Raw genomic sequence first — 11,126 nt, forward strand, 5'->3', positions numbered from 1 at the left:
GTGCGTGCGTGCGTGCGTGCGTGCGTGCGTGCGTGCGTGCGTGCGTGCGTGTGTGTGTGTCTAAGGCATGCTGAGATGCCACAGCTTCAGTTCAGCATGGCCCGGAACTGACGAGGATTAATTATTGACAAACTTAATCTGTTTACCTGCTTCATTAGATGACAATAACTGGTGTCCCAATATTCATTATACAGAGACTAACACATCACATCAGTCTACAACATTGGTTAGTGTGCTCAAACTAGGCTCATGGAGCTATGTTTTAAGAGTATTATGTAGCCTTTATACAGTTCTGCTGCATATGATGTGGTAGTTTATGTACAATAAACAATGTACCATTTGGTAACACTGCGTATTTCTGTGACATCGAATATGCTCAGAAATGCCCCAAAAAGCATAATAGCTTTCATTAGATACTTAGGCCTCTATTTTCGGCTTGCGTTAAGAGCGCCCCCTTAACGGCAGTTTTAACTTGTAAAAGCCAGCACTCTGCTATTTTCCAACTCTGGTGCTGTTGGTTATGACATCAATTTTGTCAGTGGAAGCGCACAGTAGCCTAATCAGTAGCCCATGACCAATGTTTTATTATTTCACGAGCAGCATAACAGTCAACAGGCATTCCTTTCTTTATATTGGACATCCATGCAGGTTGTTCTTCATTAGTCATATGTGCAATACTCATTGAATGAAAGGTTTTAGTGACGGTAGGAAGTCTGTTAAGGAACATAAAGTTATTACAATAGACTTGCTTATTGTTTTTCCTTTATCATTTTGTAAAAAAATTGCATCTTCCATTTTCATCTGTTGGACTGAACTGTCAAATTTCGGGAATTCCGATTACTGTCCTTGGTGCTGTATCTACTTGTAGCCTAGGCTATTTGCCTGTTTGTTTGTTTACCTTTCACGTGGCAAAGTCACTAACAAGCCATATCAATGGCGATGGTAGGCTTATCTCATTATAACATTTGGGCAATGTCCAATTGTCCATGGCTCGAACATGCAGTGCGTTTTCGAAGAGTGAATGCAATGTGTGTAGTGGAATATTTCCATGTTGAAGTCAATAACAAAAGTAGATAGGCTACATGTTTGTTATAACTAGGCCTATTATAGGATTACTGTATACTATTTAATAAACTATCTTCAATGGATAAGACAAACATCCATGCCTCCTGCCAAAGAGCCCTTAGGCCTACACCACCATTCAAAAGTTTGGGGTCACTTAGAAATGTCCTTGTTTTTGAAAGAAAAGCAATTTTTTTGTCCATTAAAATAACATCAAATTGATCAGAACAGTGTAGACATTGTTACTGTTGTAAATGACTATTTTAGCTGGAAGCGGCAGATTTTTTATGGATTATCTACATAGGCGTACAGAGGCCCATTTTCAGAAACCATCACTCCTGTGTTCCAATGGCACGTTGTGCTAGCTAATCCAAGTTTATCATTTAAAAAGGCTAATTGATCATTAGAAAACCCTTTTGCAATTATGCAATTATTTGCAATTATGTTTCAGCACAGCTGAAAACTGTTGTCCTGATTAAAGAAGCAATTAAACTGGCCTTCTTTAGACTTGTTGAGTATCTGGAGCATCAGCATTTGTGGGTTCGATTACAGGCTCAAAATGGCCAGAAACAAAGGACTTTATTATGAAATTCGTTAGTCTATTCTTGTTCTGAGAAATGAAGGCTATTCCATGCAAGAAATTTTCAAGAAACTGAACATCTCATACAACGCTGTGTACTACTCTCTTCACAGAAAAGCGCAAACTGGCTCTAACCAGAACAGAAAGAGGAGTGGGAGGCCCCAGTGCACAACTGAGCAAGAGGACAAGTACATTAGAGTGTCTAGTTTGAGAAACAGACGCCTCACAAGTCCTTAACTGGCAGCTTCATTAAATAGTACCCGCAAAACACCAATCTCAACGTCAACAGTGAAGAGGCGACTCCGGGATGCTGGCCTTCTAGGCAGAGTTGCATAGAAAAAGCCATATATCAGACTGGCCAATAAAAATAAAAGATTAAGATGGGCAAAAGAACACAAACACTGGACAGAGGAACTCTGCCTAGAAGGCCAGCATCCCAGAGTCGCCTCTTCACTGTTGACTTGGATTAGCTAACACAACGTGCCATTGGAACACAGGACTGATGGTTGCTGATAATGGCCTATGTACGCCTATGTAGATATTCCATAAAGAATCAGCCGTTTCCAGCTACAATAGTCATTTACAACATTAACAATGTCTACACTGTATTTCAGATCAATTTGATATTATTTAAATGGGCAAGTGTAGAGAGGCTAGCACTGGAGTAATATGATCAAATTTTTTCGGTTCTAGTCAAGATTCTAGCAGCCGTGTTTAGCACTAACTGAAGTTTATTTAGTGCTTTATCCGGGTAGCTGGAAAGTAGAGCATTGCAGTAGTCTAACCTAGAAGTGACAAAAGCATGGATACATTTTTCTGCGTCATTTTTGGACAGGAAGTTTCAGATTTTTGCAATGTTACGTAGATGGAAAAAAGCTGTCCTTGAAACAGTCTTGATATGTTCGTCAAATGAGAGACCAGGGTCCAGAATAACGCCGAGGTCCTTTACAGTTTTATTTGAGACGACTGTACATCCATCAAGATTAATTGTCAGATTCAACAGAAGATCTCTTTGTTTCTTGGGACCTAGAACTAGGATCTCTGTTTTGTCCGAGTTTAAAAGTAGAACATTTGCCACCATCCACTTCCTTATGTCTGAAACACAGGCTTACAGGGAGGGCAATTTTGGGGCTTCACCATGTTTCATCGAAATGCACAGCTGTGTGTCGTCCGCATAGCAGTGAAAGTTAACATTATGTTTTCGAATGACATCACCAAGAGGTAAAATATATAGTGAAAACAATAGTGGTCCTAAAACGGAGCCTTGAGGAACACCGAAATTTACAGTTGATTTGTCAGAGGACAAACCATCCACAGAGACAAACTGATATCTTTCCAAAAGATAAGATCTGAACCAGGCCAGAACTTGTCCGTATAGACCAATTTGGGTTTCCAATCTCTCCAAAAGAATGTGGTGATCGCTGGTATCAAAAGCAGCACTACAGTCGTGGCCAAAAGTTTTGAGAATGACACAAATATTAATTTTCACAAAGCCTGCTGCCTCAACTTGTATGATAGCAATTTGCATATACTCCAGAATGTTATGAAGAGTGATCAGATGAATTGCAATTAATTGCAAAGTCCCTCTTTGCCATGCAAATGAACTGAATCCCCCCCAAACATTTCCACTGCATTTCAGACTTGCCACAAAAGGACCAGCTGACATCATGTCAGTGATTCTCTCGTTAACACAGGTGTGAGTGTTGACGAGGACAAGGCTGGAGATCACTCTGTCATGCTGATTAATTTTGAATAACAGACTGGAAGCTTCAAAAGGAGGGTGGTGCTTGGAATCATTGTTCTTCCTCTGTCAACCATGGTTACCTGCAAGGAAACACGTGCTGTCATCATTGCTTTGAACAAAAGGGCTTCACAGGCAAGGATATTGCTGCCAGTAAGATTGCACCTAAATCAACCATTTATCGGATTATCAAGAACTTCAAGGAGAGCGGTTCAACTGTAGTGAAGAAGGCTTCAGGGCGCCCAAGAAAGTCCAGCAAGTGCCAGGACCGTCTCCTAAGTTGATTCAGCTGCGGGATCGGGGCACCACCAGTACAGCGCTTGCTCAGGAATGGAAGCAGGCAGGTGTGAGTGCATCTGCACGCACAGTAAGGCGAAGACTTTTGGAGGATGGCCTGGTGTCAAGAAGGGCAGCAAAGAAGCCACTTCTCTCCAGGAAAAACATCAGGGACAGACTGATATTCTGCAAAAGGTACAGGGATTGGACTGCTGAGGACTGGGGTCAAGTCATTTTCTCTGATGAATCCTCTTTCTGATTGTTTGGGGCATCTGAAAAAAAGCTTGTCCGGAGAAGACAAGGTGAGCGCTACCATCAGTCCTGTGTCATGCCAACAGTAAAGCATCCTGAGACCATTCATGTGTGGGATTGCTTCTCAGCCAAGTAGGTGGGCTCACTCACAATTTTGCCTAAGAACACAGCTAAGAGAGCAACTTCTCCCAACCATCCAGGAAACAGTTTGGTGATGAACAATGCCTTTTCCAGCATGATGGAGCACCTTGCCATAAGGCAAAAGTGATAACTAAGTGGCTCGGGGAACAAAACATCTATATTTTGGGTCCATGGCCAGGAAACTCCCCAGACCTTAATCCCATTGAGAACTTGTGGTCCATCCTCAAGAGGTGGGTGGACAAACAAAAACCCACAAATTCTGACAAACTCCAAGCATTGATTATGCAAGAATGGGCTGCCATCAGTCAGGATGTGGCCCAGAAGTTAATTGACAGCATGCCAGGGCGGATTGCAGAGGTCTTGAAAAAGAAAGGTCAACACTGCAAATATTGACTCTTTGCATCAACTTCATGTAATTGTCAATAAAAGCCTTGTATGCTTGTAATTATACTTCAGTATTCCATAGTAACAGCTGACAAAAATATCTAAAGACCCTGAAGCAGCAAACTTTGTGGAAATTAATATTTGTGTCATTCTCAAAACATTTGGCGACGACTGTAAGGTCTAGTAGCACGAGGACAGATGCAGAGCCTCGGTCTGACGCCATTAAAAGGTAATTTACCACCTTCACAAGTGCAGTCTCAGTGCTATGATGGAGTCTAAAACCAGACTGAAGTGTTTCGTATACATTGTTTGTCTTCAGGAAGGCAGTGAGTTGCTGCGCAACAGCTTTTTCTAAATGTTTTCTAAAATTGTTGATAGGAATGGGAGATTCGATATAGGCCGATAGTTTTTTATATTTTCTGTGTCAAGGTTTGGCTTTTTCAAGAGAGGCTTTATTACTGCCACTTTTAGTGAGTTTGGTACACATCCGGTGGATAGAGAGCTGTTTATTATGTTCAGCATAGGAGGGCCAAGCACAGGAAGCAGCTCTTTCAGTAGTTTAGGCCATGATTATTTTCATCATTGTGTCAAGAGATATAATACTAAAACACTTAAGTGTCTCTCTTGATCCTAGGTCCTGGCAGAGTTGTGCAGACTCAGGACAGCTAAGCTTTGGAGGAATACGCAGATTTAAAGAGGAGTCCGTAATTTGCTTTCTAATGATCATGATCTTTTCCTCAAAGAAGTTCATGAATTTATTACTGCTGAAGTGAAAGCCACCCTCACTTGGGGAATGCTGCTTTTTAGTTAGCTTTGATAGAGCCCTTAATGTACATACGCTACTGCACCACAACCCTTAGAAATGGCCCTTTAAGTGTTCCTGAAAGTTTCCTTCAGTCAAACCCGTCCCCAATTACTCTATCACCAACCACCTGTGGTTATGACTGAGGTAATGCAGCATGGCATCACTGTAACATAGCCAGGGAATTACATCTGCAAACTCCTCTGCTTTCATTTCCTATTAAAATCCCACCAGCTCAGCAATAAAGTTGTTTTATGTCCCAAATGGCACGCTATTCTCTATGTAGTGCACTACTTTTGACTAGCCATATGGGCCCTAGTCAAAGGTAGTGTGTACTACATATTGAATAGGGTGCCTTTTGGGATGCCTTCATAGAGTTAGAGGATTTCTCCTTAGCTCAGCTCAGTTAGGGTTATTCATCCTGCTCTTTGAAATGAGATGTAGTGAAGGGGAACCAGAACCACACTCCTACTGTAACCAGGGGTTCATGGAGATTTGACAGCCTCTTTTGGTAAGGTTCTGTAGTGCACATTTCTTCTGAGACTCATTCGCCACACGTCTCAAATGTGATGAAATCGCATCAAAACAGGGAAAAATTGAAAAGTAGGGCTATTTGTCATCGTTCTTTTGACACCCCATTCTGCCGATGTAAACACTACGTCTGAAGAGGAGTGATGCAGAAAGTAATGAAAGACAAATGTGTAGCCCCAAATGGCACCCTATTCCCTTTATAGTGCATTACATTTGACCAGAGATCATGGTCTCTGGTCAAAGTAGTGCACTATATAGATAATACTCTTAGAAAAAGGGTTGCAAAAAGGTTATTCGGCTCTCCCCATAGGACAACCCTTTTTGGATCCAGGTAGAACCCTTTTTAGTTCCAGGTACAACCCTTTTTGGTTCAATGTAGAACCGTCTGTGGAAAGGGTTATACATGGAACCCAAAAGGGTTAAACCGGGAACCAAACGGGTTCTACTTGGAACCAAAAATGGTTATTCAAAGGATTCTCCATTTAGGTTCTAGATAGCACCTTTTTTCTAAGAGTGTAGGGTTCCATTTGGAATGCATACAAACCCAAAGAGAAGTGACAGTGAATTGCTTCTCCTCATGCAGAATGTGACTGGCAACCACAGGGTGAATGATGTCATCACCACAGAGGAGGGACCACAGACTCTGGTTGGTCGGTTCATGTACGGCCCCTTGGACATGGTGACTCTGACTGGAGAGAAGGTGACGACACCACACAACATGCCTCAGCAATAAACATTATTAATTAAAAGTGTCTGCATGTCAATAAAGATTAACCCATATTGCTCTGACGAAGGATCTTGCTCCTGAACCTTTTTGCATAATTTGCAAACACTAGTTGCACTATTTACAACACTATAGTTGCAACACTTTTAAAAGTGTCTGCGTGTCAATAAAGTTAAATTGATACTTCTCTTAAAGTGAGTGGTCTGACAAAGGAGTTTGCTTTGACAGACGTCAACACTAACGTTTATTGAAAGGAATTCAATTGCTGCCCTGAACCTTATAATCTTATCATGAATCTATCTTGTCCTCTCACAGGTGGACATTCTCCTGATGACCCAGCCCCAGTCCGGCCGCTGGGTCCACTTTGACACAGAGGTGACCACCAGTAGTGGCAGAGTGGTCTACACCATCCCCAAGAGCAAGAAGCTGGCCACCGGGGTCTACCCTATCAAAATGGTGGTCAAGTAATCAAACAGATCCTTTTTATTCCTTATTGAGATGCAACCACAGTATGTTTGTTAGAGTATGTTAGAGGTTCTATCAATAATGAAATGGATGTGGGTTGGGACGAGTTCCCATGAAAGTGGAGGAGTACTGAATTCAATTACGGCACATATCAGTGATGGAGGTAAAGTGCTGTGAAGCTCTAACAGTGTACTCACAGGTTGTTGAATAACAAGGAGCCCCAGAGGTGCTGCTGCTGTGAATTACCACCATACCTATTAATCATCCTCCCCCTCTCCCCCTCTCTTTTCTTCTCTCTCCCCAGGGGAGATCAGACGAGTGCGGAGGCCTACCTGACGGTGCTGCCCAGGGGGATGGAGTGTGTGGTCTTCAGCATCGATGGCTCCTTCGCTGCTAGCGTCTCCATCATGGGCAGCGACCCTAAAGTCCGTCCCGGAGCTGTGGACGTCGTCAGGTAACTGATGCCTCCGTTGTGGTGTGTGTGTTGTGGTGTTGGTGTGTGTGTGTGTGTCGTGGTGTGGTGTGGTGTGTGTGTGTGTGTGTGTGTGTGTGTGTGTGTGTGTGTGTGTGTTGTTGTGTGTGTGTGTGTGTGTGTGTGTGTGTGTGTACAATTGTTTGTGTGTATGTTTGTGAATGTGCCTCTCAGCTTTTGGTTGATTAAGGAGCAGTTCAAGCAGAGAGAAATTATTAATGGAATGAAAATGATAACTAAATTGCAACGCCAAGAAGTCATCTGTTCAGCTCAAAATAGTATCCTTTTATTTTGTCACATTAAAGGGAGTTTGAAGGAAGTTGCTAAATAGCATTAGCGCAATTGCTAACTAGCATTAGCGAAAAGACTGAAAGTCTACATAAAAAGCTGTAGACTTCTAGTCATTGCGCTAATGCTAGTTAGCACTGGTTTGCAAAACTACCTCTAACGTCCTTCATACTGGACACAGATACATAGCAAATGTCTCCACAAGTTAATCTGACTCTGGGGAAGTAGATAAAGGGCTTCATTGTAAAAAATCCTGTAGTATCCCTTTAATACATGAAGGAAGAAAACAAACACAAAAAATATTTTTTATTTTATTTTTAATAAACCATAAATCTCAGAGGAATATTCAGGGAAAACGATCATTCTCAGAGCAATGTATCTATTTATCTTTGTGTCCAGACACTGGCAGGACCTGGGCTATCTTATCATCTACATCACAGGGAGGCCAGACATGCAGAAGCAGCGTGTGGTATTATGGCTGTCCCAACACAACTTCCCCCAGGGCATGATCTTCTTTTCTGAGGGCCTGGTCCACGACCCACTGAGACAGAAAACCATCTTCCTCAGGAACCTAGTGCAGGAGGTACAATACCTTCATAATACTGTGGATCTCTTTTTCTTTCTATCTCGACTCCTTCTCTTTGTGTATGTCTCTTCCTCTTTTTCTTCCTCTCTTTCTTTCTCTCTCTCACCCTCTATATGTCTCTCAATCTCTTTTTTTCTCTCTCTTTCTCTCTCTCTCTTTTTCTCTCTCTCTCTTCCTCCCCTATTTCTCACGCACACTTCTTTGGTTCTCACATTGACATTGACTTTGTAGGCACAGCAGTATAACCTCTGGTCGCACTGCATGAAAGTGCCAAACCCATCATCAAGTGTTACCCCCCCTCCCTCTCTGTCTCTTTCTTTCTTTCTCTATCTCTCTCTCGCTCCCTCCATCCCTCTCTCTCTCTTTCTTTCTTTCTTTCTTTCTTTCGCTCTCTCTCTCTCGCTTTCCCTCTTTGTCTTTCTCCCTCTTTCTCTCTCTCTCTTTCTCCCTCCCTCTCTCTCTCTCTCTCTTCTCTCTCTCTGCCAGTGTCACATTAAGATCAACTCAGCCTATGGCTCCATGAAGGACATCTCCGTGTACAACATGCTGGGTCTGAGTCCTTCCCAGATTTATATTGTGGGCAGGCCTTCCAAGAAGTACCAGAATCAATGTCAGGTAGACATCAGGGGACTGTACACTCTTCTACTTTTCTTTAACGATCAAGCTAATGGCATTGATTCACTAATAGTTATCGATCGTGTTTTGATGTATCTATTCTGGTCTGTCTTTCCTGTCACTCTCCATCTCTATCTACCTGTTTAGTCTTCTATTCTTTTATCTAACATGGCCACTCTCACTAACCACTCAACTTTCGTTCTCTCTCTCTTCTCTCTGCTCCCTTCTCGTTCTCCTCTCTCTCTCTCTCTCTTCTCTCCTCTCTCTCTCTCTCTTCTTCTCTCTCTCTCTCTCTCTCCTCTCTCTCTCTCTCTCTCTTCTCTTTCTCTTTCTCTCTTTCTCTTTCTCTTTCTCTTTCTCTCTCTCTCTCTCTCTCTGTTCTCTTCTCTCTCTCGTCTCTCTCTCTCTCTCTCTCCTCTCTCTTCTCTCTCTCTCTCTCTCTCTCTCTCTCTCTCTCTCTCTCTCTTCTCTCTCCTCTTCTCTCTCTCCTCTCTCTTTCTCTCTCACTCTTTCCATAGTTCCTAAGTGATGGCTATGCAGTGCACCTCTCCTCACTGCAGTTTGGCCACCGGGCCAGACCCAAGAAGCTTTCCTCAGTGCGCATGGTCCTGAAGAAGGCTCCTTCGGCCTCACTGCCAAACTGACTTCCTGTGTAAACGCACCCACCTCAGGAGAACCATGTCTGTCCAACACCTGATCCTCCCTGCACCCCAACCCCAAGCCTGAGCGGCCCAGAGCCAACCAGAGTCTGACCAGGACCCGGGGAGGAGGGGCGGGGCTATGGTGTCTGGGGCGGGCCTCATGCACCGTGGAGACACGACACCCTGACGGATAGAGAGAGATGGAGGGATGATGGAAGAGTAGGAGGACAGGGGTCTCAGTGTCCAGGGTCAAGGTGAAATTCACACTTAAATGGTTTAAATTGCTATATTATACTCCTAGACTATATGATCATACCATCTCTCTATAATAGCAACACACTGAAAATATCCCCACGAAATGTTTCTTTGTTGGTGTACTTGAGGCTGTGAAAATACCTTGTTCCTTTCTTCATTGTGTAATTTGGTGTAGCTGCAGCTATGGCAATTTTATGTAATGTGAATAATTATTTCTTGGAATAATTTAGATGTTGACTTTTGGCTCTTCAGCATTGTGGCTAAGCCTTTGAGAACATAAGGCTTTGGAAAGCTTTGACTCCAACACAGATTATTTGATTTGCTCATATTCTACTCTAGTGCAGTCAATAAATGTTCACCTTGTGGGTCATCACAGCTGTAATAGGAGCTGCAGACGGCTTGATTTTAATTATTAGATTTTTTTTACTTTACGCCTTTTTCTCCCAGATTTCGCGGTATTCAATAAGTAGTTCAGTCTTTCTCATCGCTGTAACTCTCGTTCAGACTCAGGAGAGGCGAAGGTCGAGAGCCATGTTCCTCCGAAACACCAACTCACCACGACGTCACTGCTTCTTGACACCAGCCACACCAATGATTCAGAGAACACCGTACACGTTAGCGACTGTGTCAGCGTGCATGCACCCGGACCGCCAAAGAAGAGTCGATAAGAGCACGATGGTGACAATAAGGACATATAGAAGAAACACTCATACACAGGCGAGCCGGTCGACCAAGTTGAGAGATCTGTTCTCACCGTATGGGCAAACTGTACCGAGCCCCGTAACGGGCCTAGGTACATACGCATCCAGGAACATCATGACCAGGCACCCGATTGTAGAGATAGCCCCTGGGGTCCTCCAGTCCGCCTGTCCAGGTGATGGAGTAACACGTACCCCTTGAGGTTACACGTACGAGCAACTTTGAATGCCAGGCAGTCGTCGGATCGAGCCTCCAATGACAGAGAGTCTGGGCACACACGATTCGAACAGTCAGGATCTCTAGTGCACCACAGTAGTAACTGCGATGCCCCGTGCCCTTAGAACCCACTCGCGCCCATGGTTATATCGAGCATGGACACTCTCTCTCTACTCTAACCGATATGTCTTTGAACCGATGAGAATATATTGAATAAAACTTTACGTGTCTGCGGCGGAGACTGAGGAGTATGATGGTGTCAGAGAGAAGAGATCAGGGCAGGCGACGATAGAGGGAGAGAAGAAAGAGATGGAGCGGCAGAGAAGATAAGTGACTGAAAAAGTGAAAAATGGAGAGAGAGACTGCAGTCGAAAGATGGGAGAGATGATTATGAGA

General features: G+C 43.4%; 1 protein-coding gene across 1 annotated transcript in view; it reads left to right on the forward strand.

Moving 5' to 3' along the window:
* LOC111982690 (membrane-associated phosphatidylinositol transfer protein 3) overlaps nucleotides 1-9,607 on the forward strand; it is a 139,243-nt gene extending 129,636 nt beyond the window's left edge. The window contains 6 exon segments of the mRNA XM_070434150.1: nucleotides 6,353-6,469; nucleotides 6,809-6,957; nucleotides 7,263-7,412; nucleotides 8,118-8,301; nucleotides 8,791-8,919; nucleotides 9,438-9,607. Coding sequence (XP_070290251.1) covers nucleotides 6,353-6,469; nucleotides 6,809-6,957; nucleotides 7,263-7,412; nucleotides 8,118-8,301; nucleotides 8,791-8,919; nucleotides 9,438-9,563 — 855 coding nt within the window. The 3' untranslated portion in view covers nucleotides 9,564-9,607.
* The last annotated feature ends 1,519 nt before the right edge of the window (nucleotides 9,608-11,126 follow it).

The sequence above is a fragment of the Salvelinus sp. IW2-2015 genome, linkage group LG22, assembly GCF_002910315.2.
Source record: "Salvelinus sp. IW2-2015 linkage group LG22, ASM291031v2, whole genome shotgun sequence".
Classification (NCBI taxonomy): Eukaryota; Metazoa; Chordata; class Actinopteri; order Salmoniformes; family Salmonidae; genus Salvelinus; species Salvelinus sp. IW2-2015.